Below are 26,799 nucleotides of genomic sequence, written 5' to 3'. Positions count from 1 at the left end.
GAATAACAATAAATGCTTGGTGTTTGAAACCACAATTAAAGGTAAAATTTCTACGTTTGTTAGTCAACATTTTATAAATAATTTTGTTATATGTATATGTAAATAAAAATAAAAACTAATCGAATATAATAAAAACTTATGGTAACACTTTTGGTTGACAGTGACATTTGAGTTTTGACAGTTTATAAATTACTTTTGTACACTAAACTGTCCGTTTGTTCACTTTGTTTGCTTAAAATCGTTTGTTATAGTTTTAATTACCTTAGTCCTCTAAGCTGTACGCCTATACACCTTCTTTTATATCGTTATAAATACTACCAGGGTCATTTGACCACTGAAAGGATTTTCTAAATTGCAAGACACGATTTAACAGTGCAAGCTCCAAACATGCCAACGATGGGATCTCTGAACCAGGGGATCCAGTATGCTAATAATCCGATCCAAAGCCCTCAGCTTCAAACGTCACTGCAAGGCTCGCCCTCGCAACATAGCCCTATGGGAATGCAATCACAAACAGCACCTAAACTAAACCAAGGAGGTGGCGATCAGACGTCACAAGTATTTAAAACAAATTTTATTCCAGCTAATTATGTTTAACGTGTTTCCTTTAATAAACTAACTGTATACTTGTAGCTTCTCAGTCGTCCAAGACTTCAAGAGCTGGTCCGGGAAATCGACCCTACTATGCAGCTTGATGAAGAAGTAGAGGAAATATTACTGCAATTAGCCGATGACTTCATTGACACATCACTATCTTCATCTTGCGCTCTAGCTAAACACAGACATTCATCGAATGTGGAACTTAAAGATGTTCAACTACATTTAGGTGAGAACATTGTCAATATAGTTGATAATTTATAAGATTGATATAGATATTTGGTTAGTCTGAAATTTTAGTTTGCAGTAATTTGATATTTTAAGAGTGATGTGTGGTGCTTTGGAAGACTGGTGAGAGGTATGAAAATATACTGTCATAACAATTTTGCTATGCAGAAATAATGTGTCTCAAATAACTAGGTTGTCTAGTATGTTCACTTCACACAGTGAGTATAAAATAATAAGCTAAAGACCTAGTTTAGTTATCATTTAAAACATTTAAGCTATGCATGGAGTATGTTAAAAAAATATAAAAGGTCCTATTATATTTGTCAATTATTTGAATTCTAGGCACAAATTTTTATCTTTAGGTTAAATTGAATTCTCTTTAAATTGTTTTAATAATTCATACCATATATATATTCTACTATATCTAACTATATTCTCAAAAAATTTATAATACTTATCTCTTTGTTTCAGAACGACAATGGAATATGTGGATTCCAGGTTTCGGAAATGATGAACTAAGGCCTTATAAACGAGCAGCAGTTACGGAAGCACACAAACAGAGAATGGCTCTCATTAGAAAGACTATTAAAAAATATTAACACATCAAACCTACTATAATCTAAATGCTTTTAAACTTAATTGGGAAGCATTTTGTATAATAAAAGAAAAATTATTTGTCATACAATTTATTTAAATTAAAATGTCAATTACAGCTACAATAAACACTATAAATTAAGTACATCAATCACATCTTGATCGCTCTAATCACATAATAAGCATTAAAATTTAAAATCACAGGACAATGGGTTGATTGGGTTAGAATTTGAATGGAATGTTTGCTTGTTGCCAAAAAGAAAAAGGTTTGCTATTAAATAGTGTACATGATCAAAAATTGTATATGTTTATAAAAATGCCAATAATATTTAAAATTTAAATGGTACATATCTAATTATAAATAAACAGTTAGCTGATGTCATGGCTAGGCCAAATACTACATTTCCTATTCTACATTAAACCTTAAAATTAATGTGATCTCTATAAAATTAGATTATACTTTATGATGCAAAAATGCAAGAAACTTATGCTTGTATAATTATAAAAAATAATAGAATACCGTTTCATGAAAATAATACAAAAAAAAAAAAACATGAACAAAAGATTCAGGTTCCACCGAGATTTGAACTCGGATCGCTGGATTCAAAGTCCAGAGTGCTAACCATTACACCATGGAACCGATGTGCGAGACGTGCATTTTTGGGTAGTGTTTTTTTTTATTTAAATACACATCTATGTACGCACGAAGTTCCATTTTGCACTCTGAACTTTCTCTTATTTTTAAAGAAGTTTTCGGTGCTTCTTATGTATTTTTTTGCGGATCAATTCTTGCTTGGAGATCATTATATCTTTTTAGTGCTGTGCCATATATCCCATATAAAGATGACACTGAGATATCGATATTCATAGACAATTCTTTAAATTTTTTAATTTTCTTAATGGAATTCTCCATGAGTGCTAGTTTGGTGTCAAAGAAAAAGAAGTTGCGGTTATGCAAGACAAAACAAAAGTTTTAAAGACACGAACAAAGTAGAGAACCGCGTTCATGGATTTTGACCTTGAATAGTTCTTTCAGGTTAAAGATACACTTATCGATCCAACACATCACTATTCATAATATATGTTTGCAAATTAAGTACCAATAAAGGCGCTATATAAAAAATATTTTTGATTACTGCACGCATGCAGCTTCCTGTTTGTCAGCGATGTAGAGATGATCGGATGGGTCCAGCTTTTGCCAGTGCAAGTATTTAGACTTGATAGTTACCGGTTCCTGAAACACAATAGTAATTCATTGGTATTGTAATAATACTTTTGTTTTAGTAGGACAGTGGTTTGGAAATCTTGTGTTAGAATTTTCAAATATTTCAAATCGTGTATTAGAAATCTAATGTGACTGAATTTCTGCTCGTACTAAGGGTACGAAACGGTTTTTGGTTCACCAAATTAAGTCACTCTATCCTAATAATTAACCTACACCACAATGTTCATTACTGTAGCTAACAAACTGCCACCTACTAAAATATGAGGCTCAACCTAAATATTTTAGTGTTATTATTAAAATAACCATTAAAAACCGAATTTATTAAGATTCTTAAATTTTTTAAACAATTTGTTACTATATATGTATTTTTTTTATTAAATCGTAAATAAAAATATATAACATTATTTAAAAATATAATCTACAAATATTTATCGTGGTGACGGTTATCCCCCGCCAAGTATTCGCATTGATTTGATAAGATAGTAAATAGATTGTGAGTACAAAAAGTGTATTATCCAGAACTGTGTACTTTTTAAAGTTTGCATCTTTACAGTAGGTAAATAATATGAAGCATTGCCGCTGCTCATTCTTTGACCTTCATTTATGCTATAACATCCGAATATTTGTGAATAAAAACGTTTAAAGCCATGTGTACATGGGGACCATGCAAACTTAGAAGAAACATACAGATACTACAACAAAAAAATCTTAAAAACATCTTCAAAAATACGTAACAAAAATAAAAGAAATATTCGGTGTTTACATGTTTACGTCGTATTTTGAAGTCGATACAAAATGACGCAAACAACACAGTTGTTAAGTGGAATCGAAACAAAAAGTATTTGAAGCCTTGCAGAGGAGTGTTTAGTAAAACAAAGGAAGCCATATCGAAGTTAAACATCTGAGATATTGCAGAACGAGTACAAGAATTGATAAATATTTACTTATACATACTCGATAACCTTTATCTTTAGTTTTTATTCAGATAAAGCATATTATTTAAAAACCAAATTTCATTTTTATAACATAATAGTATTAATTCATATGTATTAACATACCAAAAAACACATCGGTGTTCGTAAATTTTAATTCAAGTAAATTCTAGTTTTATTACAACAACGCAATTATAAAACTTCGACAAATTTATACGTTGATAACAAACATCATTATTCAATATTCAAAATAACCGGAAACACAAGCAACGCAATAAGTGTTTTGACTTTTGAGTATTTTTTCAATCTGTATGATAGGCAGACATAATTGACTTTAATCTCTAAATATTGATTAATAATATCTTTACGCGTGTTTTGCAATAATTATACCAAGGATTCGCAAGTACGTACTTAAAGTGGCCGTGACTAAATTATTATTAAAGGAAATACCTAACTATGTATATTTTCCATAAACACTAGACATCGAACACAAAATTTACTAACGGTTAGTAAACAATTTACAATATTATGTCTCATGAGCATGATTTAATATTAAAATATTGGATTAAATTTATTAACTATAAATAATAGTGTATATATAGATATATTTGAATGGACTAAATTACCTACAAATTCTTAGATTTAATGAGGACGTCTGATGTGGACCTTTGCCAAATACCGTTAGCCTATTAAACGAATTTGGAATTTCAGTTCTTACAGCTGATCAAACTATTTATATGAATTACAATACTGTACTAATGTTTAATTGACCTATTTGCTTACTTAGCACACAAGGTGAACTGTTGGAGACAAATTTTTAATAACTAGAGATAAAATATTTTCTAGTTTTTCTAAATTCTCATTTACATATTTTGCAGCAATGTGAGTAAGAGCGTCCAAGTATAGATATTTTCGTCTTCATCAATATTATTTAATGATCAAAATATTCATCGAGCGGAAAAGGTATTCAAAACATATTATTGTTGTTATATTATTGGAACGCGTTAATTATAACTCGTATCTGTCAATCTATCGACCTTGAAACAATCAACTTAAAATAATACCAACAAATTATAAAAGTGTTAGGTATTTAACGAGTGTTTAACTTTAATAAGTAAGTTATTAATTTTCACTGAATTATCAATTTCGATCACGCGATATAGGAACTCCTGACATGTGTTTTGTCACGTAGTTACAACTCGGACTATTATGTGTCATAACGATATAGTTAACAAAGGCAATGTATAAATAGGTGCTGGTAAAAATATAACCAGTCTTCTTATAAACGCCTTTATTCCATTCGACAAAATGCTTTATGTTTCCTCCACGCAATACTCAAGATTATTCGTCCAACAAATAAAAACGTTGACATTGGCAACATATTCAACAATTCCAGTGTGAAAAAAGCCATAGTTAAAAAAATTATTATTATTATAAACTTTTTCATATTAATTGATTTCTTGTGTATTTTGCATGTTTTAAAGTGGTCAGAGTTATATCAAGATTGCTATTTTATACTGGACATTACAAAATTTAGTATTTGCAACCACTCAAATTTAACTAACTCCACAATAAAGTTAATAGTCTTATAAGTTTTTAAAAGGTGTTTTTTGTCCTATTCTTTCGTTTTTCTAACATCAAAGATTTTTTTTTTAAATTGGTTCAATGATTCCAAGTCCATTTATAAACAGATGTCCGTAGCAGGAATATTTAAATAATATAATTTACAATTTAATAATTAACAAATAAAAAGTAAAACTAATGATTTGTACTTTGATAAAATTCACTTTCTAAAACTGTTGTTGATTTCTATTATTCATTTTTTAATATATTATATGCTTAATCTTAATACAAGAAGTAAATATGATTTATAATCAATTTTTATTCAAGAATGAGATAAGAGTTTATGACTTGCTACTGTGTTTGTAATTGAAAAGGACTTAGCAATCACCTTTTAACAATATAATTTATGTTCTTAACAATATTATTCATAAAGATATTTAAAGTAATATATATATATATATATATATATATATATATATACATATTTAAGTCAATAATTGTTCATCAACTAAGTATTTATAGAAACTGAACTTAGCTCCTATTAATACTGCTTTGTGAAAATTACTACCATATATATTTCCGTTCTGCTAAAAAACATGTTAATATCATTCAAGGTCAGAATGCAGGGCAAATTTTTCTATTAATATAAATTTCAAAGCAAAACTTAAATCTCATCATGTTTGATTTTTAGATTTTATAGCAAAAAAAAAACTTTAACTAACAAAGGAATCAGTATTGGACTGGTTCAGGACAAAAAAATAATAATCAAGTAAAACGGTGGAGTTGCAAAACAGTTTCAATTCTAATGCATAGTTTTCTTAAATATTCTGTTTGTCCTTATTTTTAATTATTTTCATCACTATCTCTGTATTGCTCCATACTAATATTTACACAGACATTTTAAATTTTTTTTTATACCATACACTTTATACAAATGCAATTTCTACAAATATACTTCCAATAGAATAAACCTATAGTTCCTAATATTATTTTCTTGATTGAATTATGGCAATAAGTTTTAATGAATGTCAGAAAAATAAATTACTTAAAATTTTACTCACCTTTGCAAGAAGCTTCCCATCGGGGCCAACTAGATATTCATCCAGAGCAAATACGAGTGGTGATGCATTACCGAGGTGGAAAATCCTTGAAGAAGTGCCACGGTTGACTCGAAACTCTATGGTCTTAGCCATCAAGACGCTCGATATCATGTACACTGACTTGATGTCTTTCAACTCTGATGACAATATTAATTAATATTACAGTAGTATTAATTAGGTTTTATTGTAATTTTATGCTTCTAGGATATTTGAGGAATATAATACATTTCACATATCTTCAATCACAACGAGTATAATACTTGTAATTAACCTATGAAGATGCCCAAATGGCTCATTGAATCAGTTCCTGTGATGCTAGTTGTACATAAGACACAGACTTAGCAGGGCTATAAGGTTATAAAAGTATATTTTATTGTAAATAAGATTTTATATGGACCCAGTAGTGATAAAATATGACAAGTTTATGTCATGAGAGTCATGGATGACCTTAATAAAAAAAATTGTTCATTAAAACCTCTTTGTATTTCATCTGTTCAATAATTTACAGATATATGTAATTATATATATACTTGTATAGATTTACTCAATTCATTAATTTATACTATTGTGCTTGTAAGGTATGAAATTGTTTCATTGCATTATTTCTCTTTTTGTATAAAGCATAATGAATAACCTCATCACAATATAATCTATACCAGATGATCTAATTTCTCCTTATTATTATTATAAAGATTTTGATTAAAAATATTTAACTTCACGTAAAACCTTTGTGAGATAGTATGAACATTTTTAATAAGCTGAAATAATAAAAACACTTTTTTTTACCTTTATTATTATCTACATCCAGGTAGATATTATTAACAAAGTCTTTGCCTTTGGGTATTGTGCACTTTGTAAAATTGATCATTATAACTCTAACTTTATTTTTCAAAGCTTCATCTTGGAGTGTTATCTACAAATAAAGAAAAATCGCAAAGTAAGTATGGGTATGGTATAGGTTTAGAATTTAAATAATAACTGTTTCAGGGTGAGATACTAGAATAATGTATGTAGCACAATGTCACAGCAACATACTGTAACTAACTAGCGTCTAGCTAATGAATATAATATGTTAGTAATAACTAATCATACAACTGTCATATCTAGGTCTAGATTTAAATATATTGAATAAAACGGTATATTTTGTAACTAACAACCATATTAACATAATATTACTTATTGCAATAGAAATTGGAACATAAACATTAAGGTAGCTTTGAACTACGATTCGACACAAGGTCAAATGAAGCAGTATCCGATTAATAAACAGATTGTTATTTACAAATCTAACGATTTCATAAACCAAAAAAAAAAATTAATACTATTACCTAGCTAAATATAAAAACTTTATTTTACCTAGCTAAATATATAATAAGGAAAAGAAAATAATAAACATACCTTGACACTTTCGTGAGGAAATTTAAAATCGGGATCTTGTAAATTTCCCTGATCAAGTAACTCTACGTACTCCGAATTAGATTTCTCCCTATTTATATTGTTCTTTAGTTCACCAAGTGGCGTGAACATTTTTCCATTCTTTTCCTTTTCATTTGGTACAAAAAGAGATGTAACATTGTACAGTTCTGCCTCTGTGATGTGGGGGATGCAAACAAGCTGACTGCTTCCAATTTCAACTTCTATTTCATCTCTAATAAAAGGCCAGGCGTCCTCAAGTTTCAGTGACTTCAATTTTTCTAAACTTACATCTTTTCTAATCTCATGTGAGTACAGCGACTTTACAACAACTTTAAGCTTTTTCGGCATCTTAATTTATTTTTGTTGGTGCACTTACTAAGCACGATACAACCACCGTACTCGATGATGAAAAATAAACTATTAACTGTTTCGTGATTCTCTGGCCAGATCACGTTATTGATTGAACATAAGTTAAAAAGAGATAACGTATACGTTAGCAATACGCTGATGTCTTAGTTTCCCGGAAAAATATATAAATTATATTATATTAAAATGTTAATAAGGATGAAAATTAACATGTTTTTCCTTTGAGCTAAGAATTTGATTTCATATTATGTATGTGTACTGATTGTGACGCTACAATACATTTAAATATTTTTGTAATATTTTACCTACAAATTTCTGTTTTATGAAACAATATACAATTTATATTACACAATTACATATAAGGTCAATATATTTGATTTTATTCCAAAAAATTACTCAAAACCCTAAAAGAATGGAAAGTTTCAAAAAGTGACAACACTATATTAAATGTCACGCAAGGGTCACGTACAATTCACGCGATGGTTGCCTGTCGGATGCATGATCAGGGTTTTTATGAATATCCTATACATAGTTTTTCAGAGTAACCAGATTTTACACAGCTTAAACCTTTATGTTGGTCACGAGATGACGTCATTTTCTTTCGTGTTTTAGTCATGAATTATGACTCGGGATGCGTGCTGCGTTACTAATGAGCTGGTTATTATTTTAATATTTATTAATTAAATAAAACTGTATTCTTAGTAAAGTACAAGACAGAAATATAGTTAGCTATAAAATCTTATAACCGTGAATTTACAGGTAGAAATTTGCAGATTCGAAAGTTTGGACATCAATCAAATTATCAAAATTAAAGTTTCCTTGTTTCAAATAACGCCATGAGTAAAAGGGATTTAAGAAAACATTTTAAACTGCTAGAACTAAAGGCTGTAGTGATATAAAAGGTTTATCTTTTGAAATAAAACAATATAAAGTTAATAAAACTATATTTATAAAGCTATTAAATATAAAATAAAGTTATTTAGTGAAGTATAATTTGAGATTAAATATAAGAGAGCTTTTTGTATATTTTATTATATATATATTTGGTTGGAATGTTTGATGATACAGCAGATGGGTCAAGAATTGGTCAATATTTGTTACAAAAAGCATGATTCAGTGATGTCTGAGTAGAAATTAAATTTTAACTACAATATTTAAAAATTATTCTATAAACTATTTAATACAAATATATGTTATACAAAAGCACTGCTTTAAAAGCAAAGCTTTGTCTTCAGCACACATTTTATTTTGCTCATTATATTGCTTATAAAGCCAGTGAATACAAACAGTATTTCACACTTCATTGGTTCTAAGGAAACCCACACAAGATATTGCAGTATCATTATAGAATAAAGACGAGTAATGAATAACTTCTTGTATTGTGAATTTAAGCATTTCAATCAGTCTTTGCTAGTGCCAAGGCAAATCTGTGATTAATTACTTCTTGTGCACACTTGGTGTTGTCGATTGAAACACAGATGAAGCAGACATCAAATTTTCAATGTATTGACCGAGCACTTGATTTTCTGAACGGAGCTTAAGATTTTCTTCTTTTACAGAGTCAACTCTTTGAGACAGATCTGAAATTATATCATGTAATAAATTAGGTATGATTTCGTTATAGAGATTTAATGACAACAAACAATGAAAAATTCTTTGCTTTGTTTATCAAAAGTAAGCTATATTCACAAAAAAGGATTTATGCAAACCATCTAGAGTATTTTGTAGTTCTAAGACTTGAGAAATAAGGCGTGCTTTTTCCTCCTGCTCATCTATACCAGAGTCAGGTTCAAAGCTAGCGGGGCCATTTAAACCAGGGCTAGAGGATCCGGTATAAGAACTTGGAAGTGAGTCCATAGAGCGACCGTGATCCAAGCGATTGTTCTCTAAGTCTTCGGATATTATAACTTGTGGATCATCATCGGCCAGGGGAATGTTATCATCATTACATTTCTGAATAAGAGAAGCCATGTTATATTCTCTTCACACTTCACTTTTTTAAATCGGGGTCACTGTGATAATCAATAAAATGTTTGAATATAAAATAGGCATATACGAAACGTCAGACTGGCGTGTCCTGTCACTTTACGGCATTTGGCAGATAATTATCGATTTTAATAAATATAAAAGTGAGTGGCGATTTTGTTATATATAACGGTATTATCACTTATATATAACGCTATTTTCACTTATTCTGTAGTTTAAAATTTTATAACTTTATTATATATAATTTCACATGATAATATGGATATAGATATGTATCATTTTGATTTTTTATTTATATACTTTCATTTTAACAGTGAACAATAAGTGTGTGGGAGATTTAGCCATCGTTAACTTTTCTATTTATTGTAACGAATCTTACTATTTTTTGACATCGTGAGGAGAAATTATGGAAAATTAGCAATTTTTTTTTTAATAACTCTCATTAATTGGATAGATTTTATGATGTGACAAAACATAGTGTAAGAAATAAGTTTTTTGTTTCATTTCAACTGTTATGGTCGTGTGAACAGAAGTTATCTATTATCCTCATTTTGCTTTTCCTAATTTAAACTACAGAGCTAGCATGGCCTTTTTATGATATGGTTTCATTCGCACTGGAATCGGTGAATATTTTGCTAATGTCAACGTTTTTATGTGTCTAGCATGACTTATGAATTGTCTTTTTTCAGAAGTAATAACAAAATAATAATGATATTTGACAACTTTGAAGTTTGACTGAGTTTGACAGCAATCTTGAATTATGTCACAAGGAGTAGGGATTTTTATTGAGCGAATGGTTTTATAAAGTTTGTTGTTAAAATTTAAAACTAAGAAATAATACAGTTTTGTTTCATAAAGTAAAAGAAGTACAATGTCACTTGCTATGAGGAAGTCCCCTATAGAATATTTTAATGCGGCTAGATGGATCATCAGAAGAGGTTATTATCGTTGAGTTTATCCCTTTTTTGTCAGGGACAATATACATATATTTTATTAATATACGATTGCAGACTGCCGTTACTTATCAAATTTACCAGAAGTAGCTGAAACAACTGAAGTGGTTGAAAATAAGCTTCCAAAAGGACGGAAACCAAGATTTCTCAATCCAACCTTACAGTACAGACATGTCTATCCTGAATTTTTGCCAGATCCAAATCCGAAATTCCGTAATAGTCTCAGAGAGAAGCTGGAGAGAGCCGATATGCTTAAAAGACGGAGTCAGGTTGATATACCTGAGTTTTATGTAGGTAGGTTTGAAATGTTTCTTTATCTTTGACTTGGTTCTTCCTCTTAATAAGATTAGGTATTGATTAAAAAACAAAAATTCCAGGTACTATATTAGCTGTAACTATATCAGATCCTCATGCTCAAGGAAAAACAAACAAATTTGTTGGTATCTGTATTGAGCGTAAAGGTTGTGGACTCAGAGCTGAATTCACTCTGAGAAATGTTATTGATCATCAGGGAATTGAGGTGTGTTCTTAAGTTGTAAATACTTTCTTAGTTAATCATCAAAACCGAATGCTAGTGTCGTCCGTATGATGTGTGATATTTATAGAATTTTTAATAATCAATTTGGAATAAATTTTCTTCTAATGTTAAATTGGCAAAATGCAGTTAAATCTTGGGAGATTCAGGTGTTTTATTAGTAATGCCTATGAATTTTCTTTAATGCTTCAGTTTTTCTTAATAGTATTAATTTTTTTTGTAACATCCTCCTAAAAAGGACTAGTTTTATTTTGAAAATTTATTTCTGATTTTTGTGTCTAGTACACAGAGAAACACTTTTCATATTTTTAATTTTCACTGTGGATTAATCAACATTTAAAGATATGTATATTAAGATTTATAAATAAGGCCATTTGGAATTTAGATTACAAAACATGGTTTTAAAAAAAAAAATTGTCTGCATATTATACAACACCTAGGATATCATTGTTAAAATTTTAAATCTGTTTGACTGCACTGCAAAACATTAAGACACTGTTTTTGTCATCCAGGGAGATAATTAAAATAATACTTTTTTGTGTCTACCTCATGATCATGTGTGCTTCTCAGTAATCAATATCTTATGTAAAAAACAAAACCTTAAATATGTGTAACCTAAATCGTAAACTATAATTACACCTAAATAACTTAAAAAAGTATAGATTTTATAATTTTTATGTGTTTCTCATAACTTACTTTATTATAACTAAATATTATGATAACAAATCATCCACATAGTTCATTTTAAAAATTCTTTTTGACTGGTCTTTTAGCCCATTATGGAGATCAATGTTACGACTATTTGTAGGACTATTTTTATGTATTTAGCGATTTCTTCAATATATACATATATCAATTTTTCAGGTCCGATATGATCTCTATGATCCCACAATACAAAACATCCAAGTACTAAGGCTGGAGAAGAGGTTAGATGATAAGTTGTTATACTTGCGTGATGCTCTACCTGAGTATTGCACCTTCCCTATTGATATGGATCCAGAAATACTTCCTGAGGGTAGTCCCGTACCTGTTAATACTGTTCAGGTAAATATTGTGTAATAACATCGTCAATGTTTTAATATAATAATTTTTAATTTTTTCTTCATATTTACAGTTTTTTTTATTAACTATGATTGTAAAAGCCATAGACAACACAAGCTTTATTCTTAGATAAGATGCTTATTATAAGATTTCTAATTAACTAAAATATTATTTTAAATGTTACATTATTGCTTCAGGTAAAATTGAAACCAAGGCCATGGCTTGAGAGATGGGAAAGACAAGAACTTAAAGGCGTTTCAAATATTGAGGAGCATTTGAAAGAAAAGGACAGAGTTAGAAGAGAGTTAAGGAAAACGCCTTGGGAGAAGTTTGATTTGATGAAAGATTACAGGTAACAAGGATACAAGTGAAACATAATTTGTATTAAAAAAAATGAGCTTCCTGATTACTTCATATAACTGTATATTTTTTCAGGAAAACCATCCCTATCGAAGACCAAGCGGAGATTTGGGGTGAAGTTTATAACCAACTTCAACAAATGCGTGTATCGCGTAAGAAAATGTCAAAACAACGAACATTTACTGCTCCCAAGACGCAATTGGGATAGTTTTAAGTAAATAAACAATAGAAAAATAAATTAGTTATATACACTGAGTTTTATTGCATCATTAGAAATAAGAATTTTAAATTAAAAAGTTAGTAGACTTCTGCCTTCACTTATTTTTTATTTAAAGATTGTGCTAAAATAGTAAGTATAATTTTTTTTAACACCTTTTCAATACATCCTTTATCAAAAAAAGATTTTTTTTTTATTGCATTGTAGTCTTTATTAAATTAAATCCCAACTAATATTTAAAAGCAGAAGGCAAGTGTGAGATTAGAACTAAACGACCTAACAACATTTTTATTTAAAGAAAATGGAGGTAATTAATTGTATGATCTTTTATATAATATGAATGTAATAAAAAAGAAATGATTATAACTATGTATAATTTTTACAAATTAAGTATTTAATATTATATTCTTGTTATCATTTTGATTTGACAACATTAAGAAAGTAGAGTTTGTAAAGAGGCTCAAAAGGACTCGTATCTAGAGCCGTAAAAAAATAAAAAAAGAATTATTAAAGTCTCGTTAAAATTGTTGTCAGTTTGCGCTCTTTAATCTTTACCCTTTAACGCCAATTGGATTCTGATGGTTATGGTTGGAAGATCACGTCGTTGCAAGAATGAAGGCAACATTTAAAACAATCAACCAACCAAATATGGTTAGAAGATGATGCAGTGTAGATTGACAGCTTTATTTTATTGTTGGTGGTAAAAAACCGTTTAGAATATTTAGAAGTATAAATCAATTTTCTTTAGAAAATAATTTTTTTTTGCAGGGCAAATATTGTTTTGTGTTTATGTTTGGCATTATATTTATTTTGTGTATCTCTTTTCTAAAATATTTGTATCAGTAAGTTATATGCCTTTTATCATGTTCTTACCTAAACCTTCACATGGACACAAAAGTTGGCTATTCTTAGGCTCCTTGGACGCAACTCATCATCGGTTTGCTTTAAAACCATTCTGGCAACACTTTTATTTCAGACGCAAGTTGTAGTTATCAGTGCATTGTCAATCTTTTCGTCAACTGTTAAAGTCCAATATTGCTTATGGAGATTCTTTTTTTGACATATATTAGACAAGCTTAACATATTCGTCTCTAGCTTATACTCACACACATTCGCTCAATAATTCGTAAAGTTAATGATTGAACGAGCGTGTAAATGCGGTTTCTCAAAGTGCAGTGCGTGCGTTTCGGGTGGTCTGCAAAATATGAAGTAATTACTTAAATAACGAAACAAAACAAACGTTAAGTTTGCTGTGCTTAAATAAAGTTTTACAGTGTTATATTTTAAAAAGCATCAAGTTTCGTTTTTGTATATAAGTATTACATGTAAGTGCCTTAAGTTGGGATTTGTTGCACCAAAGGTTGCAGTAAGCTACACCTGTCACCGGGTAAGAGTTTAGTCTTAACTAAAAATGCAGTGCAGTAATTTTTTACGAAATATATTTGAATCTATTCAGATAATAAATAAAGGTGCGAATATTTTACGCTTTTGTTTATTTGTTTTTGTAATCATTATTTATTCGTAACACTATTTGCAATTTGTCCAACCTTGATATTGATTTAGGGAGATTTTGATTCACATACTGTGCCTTTGTTAATCGATGACCGTGAGAATGTAATAAATAAACAATTCAAGACCTGATTTTTATAAAAAGTATAAATAGCACGTCATAAAGATTTAAAATACAGGTAATTAATTATTATATTCCTGACACAAATTAGGAAAAGGACAAAAATAGTGTATTCAAGAAATGCTTAGACATTTCTAATTAAATTGAATACGTTTTTCAACCACCTCAAAAATTAGGTGTTTCTAAGTGTTGTGACATTTTTAACCTCAATTTAAATGGTGTTAGCATGTACTGATTTAGATGTTTGTGGATTGTGAGTTGATCACAATTGATCACATTTACTTAACAAACAAAAATTTATATTACATTACCAATAAGTGTTTTTAAGTCTTAGCTGTTGTAAGGAACCAAAATGATTGGAATGCTTTTAAGTCTTGATTGTATCGGAAGCTTATAAGAAAATATATACTTTTTATTCATATACCATTCATTGTAAGGAGAAAAAAAATATATATTTACAAACGACTTTTAGATTAATCTTAGCCATATGACAGTCGAACAGCTACCTTTGGCAAATAATGCACTTTTATGAGAAATTTGACACACCCTTCAATTATATAACAATGTTCCCAACATAATAACCAAAGGGGAATCCCACACAAGTCCTTTATATCAATTATGAATGTCTTGCTATATAAGATGTGTCCATTTTTCAATAATGTGTTTATTACTTTAAAGTAAATTAAAAATATTTAAATTAAACAGCAAATTTGTAAAATAAACTTTTATTATAGCACCTACAAATACATATATAAAATGTTCATGTTCAAACTGAAAAGTCTAAATTTTGATTATTATTTGTTACAATAGTGACAAAAAACAAACGAGAAATCTTTGTCGAGTTAAAAAAATACAAGTTCAGATTCATATGTAATTATTAAATTATAGATTAATGATAAAAATAAATGCTTTTTTTAAATATCATTTATATTTAACAAAAACAATCTCAAATTACTATCAGATATTATGTATTAGTATTTTCTGTATACCACATCCATATATATAGCATAATGTTTTTTATTATTTGGTTAAGTAATGGGATAATGGTACTCTGGTCGAAGACATGGTACATGACAATTATTATATAATAACTACGATTGGCACTTTGTATTATGAAAATAACTTTACAAGTCAAATATTTTATTTTCGATTAAGGATTTTATTAGTTGGTTATATTTAAAATATTTGTACTATTTCAACTGAATCTTGTATGTGATTGGTACTGTATGGTTGCTATACTTGTATGTGGGTGGGTGTGTTGTTTTTTTTTAAATTTCGTCTATTAAACTGGATTCTGCATATCTCTTTATACTTTTATTATTTTGTTTTTTTTTTATATACATATATTTTTTTATTATCGTTGATCAGTGAGGAATCAATTATAATTTACCTACTGCCTTTTAGAAAAAAATAAACAATTCAACTAATTTTTAACAAAAGTGTTACTTAATTGTATAATACAAAACAGTTAAACTAATATCAGTAACTAGATAACTAGTAAAATAAGTATTGACAATGTTTTTATTCCTTTGAATGAAACATATTGTTTATATCTGGATCGAGTGCTGGAATGACAAATAGATAAAAAAAATACGAATTTTAATTCCGTATTTATTACGTGATTAATGCACGGACGTATAATATGTCGTCGTTATAATATAAATATGATAATATCTAGTTAGGTAGTTAGTTGTTCAAGAGGGATGTACCAATTATATTTTATAATGTTTTATGTTTATATAATGAGGCTTGGAAAACAAACATCAGATAAGTTTTCCTTTTAAAATTTACCCATATCCGTTCCAAAGTAAAATGTTAATCTTGTTTGTCAAATCTATCAACGCGTGCTTTATCTAGCTTATGAAACCGGATGACGTTAGAAAAAAGTGTTACGTTGTTAAAACTTAGAACTGACTGAGATGACTCGGTTTGAAAAGTCGACGGAAAATATGAAACAAGTTCTAGTAATCTAACATATTTATTATAATTTAAATACTCAATAAATTCTTCGCTTTAAATCTCTTTTTCATTATATGTACATTTTATGTGCCTGTTATTTACCGTGCTTTCGATCCCGGCACGATTGCACTATTGCAATTAAATTGCAAAATTATTATTTTTTAGAGAAATAATGATCATTATTAGAAGAGTGTTTGTCAAGCTGCGTAAGTTTCAAAAATAATTTTCTTTAAGCTGTTAGGAAGCCATTCGCCTTCGGTTCGACAATACGTAAGTTTTCGTTTCCATAAAACAATACTATTGTAATCGACTTATAAAAAAATAAGACAATGTTTTCAAAGTTTGGTATATAAAATAGATTTGTTATTTTTTTACCGCAAGTATAATAAATATTTAAGGATTAATGTAAATTTTCTGGTTTGTTAGAAATAAAATTATGGTAGTACATATATAAATATACGTTTTTACCAAAAATTAAGTGACTTTCTGATTTTTTTTAATAAGTTGCGTGTATCGCTATCGTATTTTTTTATTTATTATTCTTAACAATACATCAAATACCGGGGATTTTTGACCAGATAAAAGCTTTCATTTATACTTATACATGTTTTATTCATAGTACAAGAAATTTCATTCACCCTAAAAGGTCACATTACTTTTTATGTTTCTAAATCATAATTCTCACTCAAAGCAGTTTTAATATGAATAATTAATTGTTAAAAGTAAACGACTTAAATGTCATAGTTTTTATTATTGGCAACACTAAAACAACCGTTATAAGTCAAAACGTAGTTTCAAATGTGCTGACTAACGAGTGGTCATCTGGCCATTAAATATTGTTTAATAAAATTCGGTATCAGCTATCAGAATTGATTGCCAATGAATATGTGTCTAATGTGTATTTGATACTCATGTATGCAATCGAGGAAACAAAGACCTGCCAGCCAATTATAAAGTGGAATGCGACAAACAAAGCAAGCATCATCTCCGGTCGATCGACAATATGTTGACTCATCAGACGGTTTACGACATCTTATATAATAATTACTTTTGAAACTTTGTTGTCTGTATGTTGTAAAATATCGATAGAAGACAAACTCGAGAGTGAGATATAATTACCAATTTAACAGGCTGAAAAAAGTACAGTAATATTTTTGTTTGGTGTTGACAGTCAAGAAAATATTTTTCTTAAAATTGTTTTTTTATTTTACATCAGGTTTTATTATTTTTTCTTGCGTAACAAAAGTAAACATTACTATTTATTACTCCCTTACAATGTTTTTAGTATATCTATTATAACTGCATTTGATCCTTTCTTATTAATGAATAAATTTTGCAATATATAATCACACAAGGAGGCGTAGTTACGTTGGATTTATTAGTATTTTTTTCATATTAAATATGTATGAGATGTAATATACAATTTTGCGAATCAAAAATTAACTTTACGCTTCAAGTTTCTGAGTTTATATTTAAACTAAAATTTACTTATGTAAATTTTAAAATGCGTGCAGTCTGGGTCGTTGCATGTTAAAATCTTATAAAACCCTTTGTGACGCCGTAGTTTTGACATGGGGTTAATACATTTTGGGGTGTATTTGGTAGTTATTCTATTTATTTGATGTATAATGAACTCATTGTTTTTAGACTGCCCATGGCGATATCAAGGGGGACCAAAGTTCATATCGGCCCTTTGTTTCTTAAGTCTGAGCATATGAGGTTATGGTTATTTACCAAAGCATTTTATATTAAATTATGGGCTGTAGAAGTCGAGTTCATACAAAAGTATAATATAATGTATTTTTAACTAACATCAAGTTTAATTTTAGAATAATCCTTTTATTCAAATCTTAGATATAATGAAGTTACGGATATATATTTTTTATACATCACTAGCTACGCCAGCGATTTATACATATATAAATAAAATTTAATAATATTTCTTAAGCATACAGACAGAAGACAAAAGTAAAAAAAGATTTTGGTATGTGTTTCATACGATAGTATGTATTTTTAGTAAAAAAATTAAGTATTTTAATATTATAAACATAATCGTTTTATATTTTTGATGTAGTGAGAGACGAGAAGACGGTCCATATTATTATTGGGATTGAGATTATTGTTTGGGATAGCAAAGGAAATGCAAAAAAGATTAGAATAAAAATTACAATTTCATCATCATCACTTAAAGACGATGCTCACAGCTAATTTACGTGTCGTGTTTCGTGAGCATTTGTCATTTCCCGTTCGATCCATAATGTTCTACAGTCTGGATTCAGTTATTATCATTACTGCTAAGTATGTAATGAAAACTTTTTAATTAATACCATAATATCAGTATCATTTTATTTAACGTTACAAAGCCGTCATAATAGAAACGCCGCCATGTTTTATAATTTAACAATTGTTTTAGAACGCATTCATACTTTTCACAATGCATGATTTATCTGTCAATTTTTTTTTCTGTGGCTTCATTCGCACTGGAGTCGTGTAATATTTTGCCAAAGTCAACGTTTTTATTTGTTGAACGAATTATAATTTTGAGTCTGTGTGGAGGCACCTGATCTATAATGAAGTTCTATATACCTAAAATTAAATAAATGACAGTTTTAATATGAACACCTATTATGTTAGACGCCACTAAGTTGAATTCAATTGTGAAATTGTCAGTCAATAGTAACTATGAAAACTAGTTAAAAAGTGGCAGATACAAGAACACATAAGATATAAACAAATAAAGTATTGTTTAAAACTGAATAGAACCGGTATAGCTAAATTAGATAATTTTAAATAATTATAGCAGGTTTGAAGTGCTAATTATTTATTTATTTATACTAAGGTTGAAAACATTATAAGAAGATGTTACATACTTTTAGATAAAAGAAATGGTAAATAATTTTTATTCACCGTTATATGTATTAAATTTTAATTATTTAGTACATTTTAATATATTTTACAGATGAACAACGAAACATTTTTCGTTTCCCATGAAATTTTGTTACTATAAATTCTCTGCTTCAAACTGATATCTAATATTAAAAGTTGCGTGCGAAATTATATGAATGTAATGTTTTTTGTCATCTTTTTTATTTCGACGTGCCTCTGCGGGAGTCGTTACATTTCTGATTTGTTTGTAATATAAAAATACGTGACTATTTTCATATTTTAGGTCAAACAATTTGTTCGTAAGTGAATTGTTTAATATAAATATTATTAAAATATGATAATGCGTGCTATTCATATATATTATTACTTAAATAAATTTATTATAAAAATATGTATATCAATCGTAATTTATTTTATAAATATTGATTAAAAATATAAAAGTAAAACGTAATTGAATCAATTATTATTTAACTTATTTTCGAGATTTTTCTTAACTGCTTGCAAAATTTTTTTTTTATAAATGTTAAAACCTTAAAAAGTTTTCATAACAAAAAATCCGAATAAATCATATGGTTTTACCTGTTTGTTTCAGTTGTGTATTAGTTTATCTGTTTTAGAATTATATTTTCCCAACCAGTGTTATCAGACAGGGGAATTGATATTTTCAATTTATAGTATTACATCGAGACCATGAAACCTCTCACCATTTCATGGATTCACCGTGCGGGTGCCGGGTCCATCGCGTTGCAGGGAGAGGAGCCTTACAGTGCCTGGGACTTGCGACCCAGGTTTAGGTTTAGGGGCCCTACCTAACGCGCGTTAAACGCTCACCTCCACCTTCCAAGTTCCTCTCTCTACCTAACCAAATAAAGTCTAATAAATTAAAAAAAAGTTATATTTAATTTTTCAAGTATAGTTTTTGTATAACATATTGAATTCTTAGGTTAACTAAATTTCGTGCGTGTAATCAATTAAATCCTTAATATATATTAGTTCGTTGAACTCGACTTTTTCATGGTGATTTCCAAGTTAATTGGCCATCATTGCGGGTATTGAAATGATGGAGATATTTCTTAAATTATACTGATTCAAATATATTTCTATTCCAAAATGTGTGAAAACATCAAAGAATCGGAATACCGATGCTAATGACTCGACCGGTCCTTAGAAGACGGCCGGATTTATGTAAAAATGCAGTGCTGAATATAGAACAAGTTATGTTCGTAGTAGCGACAGTTAGTAATGAGATTGATAGTTGTTTTGAGAAGAATCTAGGTCCCATTTAAACAGATGTTTTTAAATGTTTTATAAGTTTCAAAATCTAAAAAGTTGCCCTTTTGTTGATGACGATTGTTAGGAACAGTTGAACAAATATCTCATATATAGTTCATAGAAAAAGAAGACGTTCTAGCGTTAGTTAAATAAAACTTACCGCGATATGATTTACAAACAATTAAAAGAAATGTCACAGTCAATAACGTCTCTTATTTCAAGCCTGTATAAATATGTGCCCTTTTTATTAGATCTATGTATTTTTAACAGCACTATTACGAGTTAATATGAGAAAATTATAAAGTTGAAAATCTTATAGATTTTTAATATTGTGTACAAAATTAATTGTGTCTAATGTACAATGGAGTTACGTTTTAAAAACCTCGCCCTAAGTGTTTTTTCTAAAGCTTTTAATTAAAATTGTTATATTTCTATTAAATTTTCATGTACTGATAACAAAAATGTATTTCGAGTGCTGCCTTCATTAAACGTCCGCCGTACCGTTGGTTGTTGTAGGAAGGAAAGCGTTTTGCCATTTATTTTAATCGCAGCGATAGTTAGACTTTCCCCTTTTGACCTTAACATTTGTGTTTCTAGGATAACTTAGTATTGTAGCTAGTTTGTCTATTGAAAGCACGTTTGCAGCTATTATATATTGTTTTATTGTATAAATTTAAATGTCTCTTATTCTGGATTTGCAACTAACATCAAAATTGTGAACGTTTTTACAGATCGAAGAGATTTAAATCAGTATATACATCTTAAAAAAAAGAACGTAAATATTAAATAAATCAAACCGAGCAAAGCCTCGGACATCAGTTAGTTTGGTATTTTAAATTAAATATTTTTTCATAAAAGCAGATACGAAATTTTCGTTTGTTATTATTTACTAACATTTCTGAAAGGCAACATATATTTTAGTATATATATGAGTGAGTTATTTTAATTTAACTTAACACACAATAGTAATGAGCTGCGGGGTCTGGTATTTCCAAAGCCTGAGAATTTGTTTGGTTAATGAATAATGTATCTGGTTCAACTGTTATCTTTACTGTCGTGATAATTGCCCTGATAACTAACCATTTAACTGTGCCTCTTGAATTATATAAAAAATTTGATGGATTAAATTAAATTTAGACATTTAGATTAATTTATATGTATATATTATTCTGATGATTTTTAAGATTGTTTTTTTTTATATTTAAGTGATTTAATTCTACCTAAAATGGTAACTAATAATAATAGTATTTCCCATATGTTTCATTGCTATAACTGCTTCGTATTTAATATTATGTATGTTTATAGACAAGGATAGATTTTGTAAGATTTTGGTTGAGTTTTGTTATATAGTACAATCGTTAGGTGTATCAATATTATAGTAGATTTTATAAACTTTGTATGAAAATCTTTTTTTGAGTTTTTCTTCTGTTAAAAATGTCCTAACAATTAAGCCGTTTTTGAATTCCTGCAAATAATTGTAAGTGCATAAGTTAATATAAGTCGCTAATTGTAGATATTAAATATTAGAGTTATTGGCTGAGCGAAATTTGACTAACCATAAAAAATTTAACCATAAAAAAAATTTTTTCAAGTTTATATATCAATCAATACATTCCATTATTGTTTTTACATAAAAAGTTTTACTTTACCAAATCCAAAATAACTCATGTTATATGTTTTAAAAATGAATCAATGTTTGTATAGATTTAAGGTTGAAACTATCATCTCATACCAATGTCAGCTCAAGGCTATTTGTACACGTTCTTGCATACATTTCTTCCGTCAACAAGCGGTTCTTGTAGCGATGTGTGCAAAATGGCGGACATGTAACGCCCCCCGTGGCTCACTCCTAGCAATACGCTGCAAAATCCTACGAAACTGTTACACTACATTAAATATACGCCATTATCAATACAGAGGTAACAATTTTACCTTTCCACGACATACTTCCATACTTCCAACTTCCTTATACGTTTCTAGGTTGGTAGGAATGTTAATCTATTGCTTATAGTAATTGCTTTACAAATAAAATGTTAGGGTTAAGCTTATTTCCATTTTCTAATTCGTTAATTCTATTTTTATTGTTAATTATATGGAATTTTGTATGTGTTTTTCTATGTAGTTAATTGCAATTAGGTCTTTATGTAGGTATTTAATTAACGTGGGGAAATAAATTATCCCTTACTGGCGTTTCTGACGTCGTATTGTTTTCTTTATATGCCCATAAAATTATATGAATGCGCAAGTAACAGTTCTACCAAGATTTTGTGTTGACATTTCATTGATATATTGAGTGCAAACTTACGACATAGTTATGATGGCAATTGTTGCTTGGGTGTTTGTTTAAATATTGTAACAAGACAAAAGTCATATTGAACAGTCTGTGTCTATAAGTTAAAATTGATTTCTTGTTATACGATTGCCTATATTCAATGGTGCCGAAATGTCATGTTAGGTAACCGTTATGTATTCTGTAATTAGAGTAGTTCTCAGGAATATCGCTAGACGCGGCACGAACTTTTAATAGTGAATGTAAATGGAACATTTAAGGTTCATCCACACTAGACAATGAACGTTTTTGCGATAAAGAAAATAATTACACAATACAATTATAATATAATAAATAATAAGTAATCGGTTAGATGTTTCTAGAGACTTCTATGAAGTATTGGCTAGTATTGCTAAATGAAAACAGTCTGTAAGTTTAACTGCACGCCATTCTGTAGTGTAATATGTTATTCGTTTCGTAGTAGTAGTATGTTTGTTTGAAAGAACCACAATCTCATAAACATTAGTGTTATACGTATACAATAAGTTGGTGGACATAAATAATATTTTTATCGTCAATTTCATTATAAGGAATTTAATATAAACGGCATTAAAGTGTATACGGCACTTAGAATACCTATTATGTACTCATGCAAAGTTCAAAATTACTTTCTACTGAATATTTTAAACGAACGTAACTCTTATTATTTATGGACATTCAAATAATATGTCAATCCGTTTAAGTTCAGATACTCCGTTCAGCGACTTACGTCACCCCAGTCGGTTGTAATCTTGATTTAGTAGAAATAAACATATTATGGTAATAAAGCATGTTCAACAAACAAACTTAGGATATTTAATCATAGAACCTTATTCGGAATTGAATACTACGTATTTCCATTTTAGTTTCTCGAACAATGAATAGGTTAACTGAGATTTGACCAAAATAATATATATTTAAGATTTTTGATATATAAAATCTAATGAAGCAAAATCATTATTTTTTATACGCCATACTTCAAAAACTTGGTCGCTTTTTAAATATATTTCTACTTCATAGATATGGTATAAAGATAGCTCAACATTGATGTTTTATTTATAACTTTATTCTATTTAAATATAATACAAATTAGTTTCATACTTCTGTGTAACGGACAAACAAACACGCACGTACTAAGTTCGTCTCCACTGTATCATTAGGATTACTTATTACTAAGCAAACTCATACTTCGAGAGCACTTTCATAGTTTCCAAATGTTTATACATGGCTGTACATGCGCTAAGTCATAATTGGTATTAAACGTCACGTAGTGATAAAACCGAGAAGATATATTTACTAACAAATAGTATTACGAAGCGGAAAATAACTTTCTAGTTAAATTAATAAAACATCCAAAAGGATCTCTTAAAATAACTTATATCTGGCAGCTTGCCACATCTTCGGTCATCTCCTATATTAGAGGCTAGTGAAAGTGGTAGGAATTCAAATTAATAGTGATAACAGACACTTGGTCAAGTTATAATGTTGCTCCTTATTTATATAACATTATGTACAATGTACATTAATATATCTATATCTATTATTTCAGATCTCAGATCAACGTATGCCTGAACTAAAGATGAGAGAGGTCCTGTGATCAGGCAAGTCTTTACAATTATCGTTATATTCGTTATTAAGTCATAGATCCAAAAATTATTCCTTATGAAAGATTCGCTTGTTATAATGATTTTTTTACTTCAATAAATGAATGAGAGATAAATGCCATGTTTTATTATTTGTTAAGTAGAATATATAAACAAACATAACTTATATATTTATGTAGGCTATCACTAATGGTGACACAGGGATGAAATTGTTCATACTATTTATTTATTTTTATTTATTTAATTATTCTGGACTCCAATTGTTACTCAACTGTTATGGTATAAGATTAGGATGTTTTATTCTTAGCCTTTTTTATTTTAATAATGATTGAATATTTTAGTTCATAGACTTTTCTTTACATATTGAAATGTATAATATTACTTAGTTTTATTTTTAATTACTCTACATCATAGTGAAGTAGTATTGGCCTTATTCGTTATATATTAATAAATTACCTATCTAAGATGACAGTATTTACGACAAATATCAAATGTAGCAAAAAGTATACACCAGCCAATGTTCTCACAGTCGATATTTTTAACAAAAAGCCGTCGGTGTTCACAAAAACTTAGAAAAAAACGCCTTGTCAATTTGTATTTGTATTGTTAAAGATGTTATCAATGGAGATATTATAATATATCTAAAGTAATCTGGCCAATACCATTACTGATTGTTGACTGCATGTACACAATGGTAATTTCCTCACGTAACAACAAAATCAAAAGTATTAAAGAAATTTCACGCCTCACTGTAGGGCCGTCTTTATTTTCTTTAGTCGCCACGGCTTTCATACGATGTATCGTACGACAAATCTTATACACTAAACAAGATAATAAGTTTTTCATTTTCTGTCTGTTTGAGTTTATTTTTAATCTAATAATGACTATAATAATAAGACATCCTGTTGTATTCTTTATTTAGACAGGGATACATTACGGGCTACTCGTCAAACTAACCACAAATCTCGTAATGGCATTAGAAGCCCATAAATCATCGCGTCGCCACGAGGACAATCCTAGTGGCCTTGTAGAACTAAACTTAGACAGGTCAACGCCCTGGTCGTTCCAAATAAAGACAAAATACCGAACATTTTAAGTAAATACGAATATAGAGTCGAATAGCTCGGTACTCTACGCATTTGCGCAACAAACATATGTTCATTTTTTTTACTTAGATTATTTTCTACTCATACGAGTAATTATTACGATTTATTATAAATATCTATATATAATTTTACTTATCACGAGTATCAGGAAACTTATAATTGGTTTACTTGGTCGTATTTTAAATATGGTGGGGACCTCAGTTTCCCTTACTACGAGTTTGCGAGTTTACTACGAGTTTTTCATTCCCATGTGGGAAGATGAATGAACTGGAAAACGAAAAGTCTGTCGTTGCAAAACCCATGACAAGGGATTAGTATTTGGAACAAACAGTTGTATGTCTAATGAATATGAATGGACATCATTTCAGAGTCGTAGGTGTCTGATTATGATGTAACAGAATCTGGTCTCGGACGAAGCTGGCCATAGAGTAGGTCACACGAGAGGCAGCAACTACAAAAGTCTTTGACCGTCAATACAAATTCCACAAATAACGAGTATCTCATGAATTATTTCGTTAAAAGACAATGAAACCGGACCTTTCAATTAGTAAATTTGTGTTAAAATATATGAGTGTCAATTTACTTTGCATATTATTTAAGTACATATTAGAGTTATCTATTTTATTTTTGGAAATGGGAATTAAAAAAAATATTTTATCAAGAAAAAGTACACTTAAATTACAAACATAGAGTATTATCAGATACCTAAAATATGACTAAATATATAATCCGGGTGCGATGATTAAATTTTTTTACATTTATTGAAAATAAAGAGATTTTTAATTTAATTATAATTTTTTAAACAGGTCTAGAAACGAAAAAATAAAACAGTTTTTAATTTTAATGACGACCTATTAAAGTTGAATTCTATATAATTTAGTTAGTATAATATAAATGTTTTCTATGGTTGTTGTGTGCTAC

General features: G+C 28.9%; 5 protein-coding genes and 1 non-coding gene across 6 annotated transcripts in view; 3 read left to right on the top strand and 3 right to left on the bottom strand.

Moving 5' to 3' along the window:
- Positions 1–174: 174 nt before the first annotated feature.
- LOC116774089 (transcription initiation factor TFIID subunit 12) lies at positions 175–1,510 on the top strand. The gene is made up of 3 exons (XM_032666731.2): positions 175–558; positions 634–826; positions 1,297–1,510. The coding sequence occupies exons 1-3, from the start codon at positions 388–390 to the stop codon at positions 1,422–1,424; spliced, it is 492 nt and encodes a 163-aa protein (XP_032522622.1). The 5' UTR covers positions 175–387; the 3' UTR covers positions 1,425–1,510.
- On the bottom strand, positions 1,496–8,118 carry LOC116774092 (uncharacterized). The gene is made up of 4 exons (XM_061523749.1): positions 7,638–8,118; positions 7,026–7,152; positions 6,201–6,376; positions 1,496–2,653 (listed from the first exon to the last, which is right to left on the bottom strand). Exons 1-4 carry the CDS (start codon positions 8,001–8,003, stop codon positions 2,552–2,554), a joined length of 771 nt encoding a protein of 256 aa, XP_061379733.1. The 5' UTR covers positions 8,004–8,118; the 3' UTR covers positions 1,496–2,551.
- On the bottom strand, positions 1,988–2,059 carry Trnaq-uug (transfer RNA glutamine (anticodon UUG)). The gene has a single exon. It is a non-coding gene; the product is annotated as a tRNA-Gln (tRNA).
- Positions 8,119–8,950: 832 nt separating the features above from the next.
- Positions 8,951–10,100, bottom strand: LOC116774062 (short coiled-coil protein B). Its single transcript, XM_032666692.2, has 2 exons — positions 9,731–10,100; positions 8,951–9,601 (listed from the first exon to the last, which is right to left on the bottom strand). Exons 1-2 carry the CDS (start codon positions 9,990–9,992, stop codon positions 9,459–9,461), a joined length of 405 nt encoding a protein of 134 aa, XP_032522583.1. The 5' UTR covers positions 9,993–10,100; the 3' UTR covers positions 8,951–9,458.
- Positions 10,101–10,750: 650 nt separating this feature from the next.
- LOC116774052 (large ribosomal subunit protein bL19m) lies at positions 10,751–13,143 on the top strand. Its single transcript, XM_032666671.2, has 6 exons — positions 10,751–10,945; positions 11,018–11,254; positions 11,338–11,480; positions 12,360–12,539; positions 12,734–12,888; positions 12,972–13,143. Exons 1-6 carry the CDS (start codon positions 10,879–10,881, stop codon positions 13,102–13,104), a joined length of 915 nt encoding a protein of 304 aa, XP_032522562.2. The 5' UTR covers positions 10,751–10,878; the 3' UTR covers positions 13,105–13,143.
- A 1,091-nt stretch (positions 13,144–14,234) lies between these two features.
- The window catches only part of LOC116773878 (klarsicht protein), a 148,916-nt gene continuing 136,351 nt past the window's right edge, over positions 14,235–26,799 (top strand). The window contains exon 1 of the mRNA XM_061523887.1: positions 14,235–14,500. The gene's annotated coding sequence lies outside the window, so the exon portion shown is untranslated. The remainder of the gene's footprint in view (positions 14,501–26,799) is intronic.

The sequence above is a fragment of the Danaus plexippus genome, chromosome 20 (assembly GCF_018135715.1).
Source record: "Danaus plexippus chromosome 20, MEX_DaPlex, whole genome shotgun sequence".
Taxonomy (NCBI): Eukaryota; Metazoa; Arthropoda; class Insecta; order Lepidoptera; family Nymphalidae; genus Danaus; species Danaus plexippus.
This window is presented reverse-complemented; position numbering and strand designations above follow the sequence as displayed.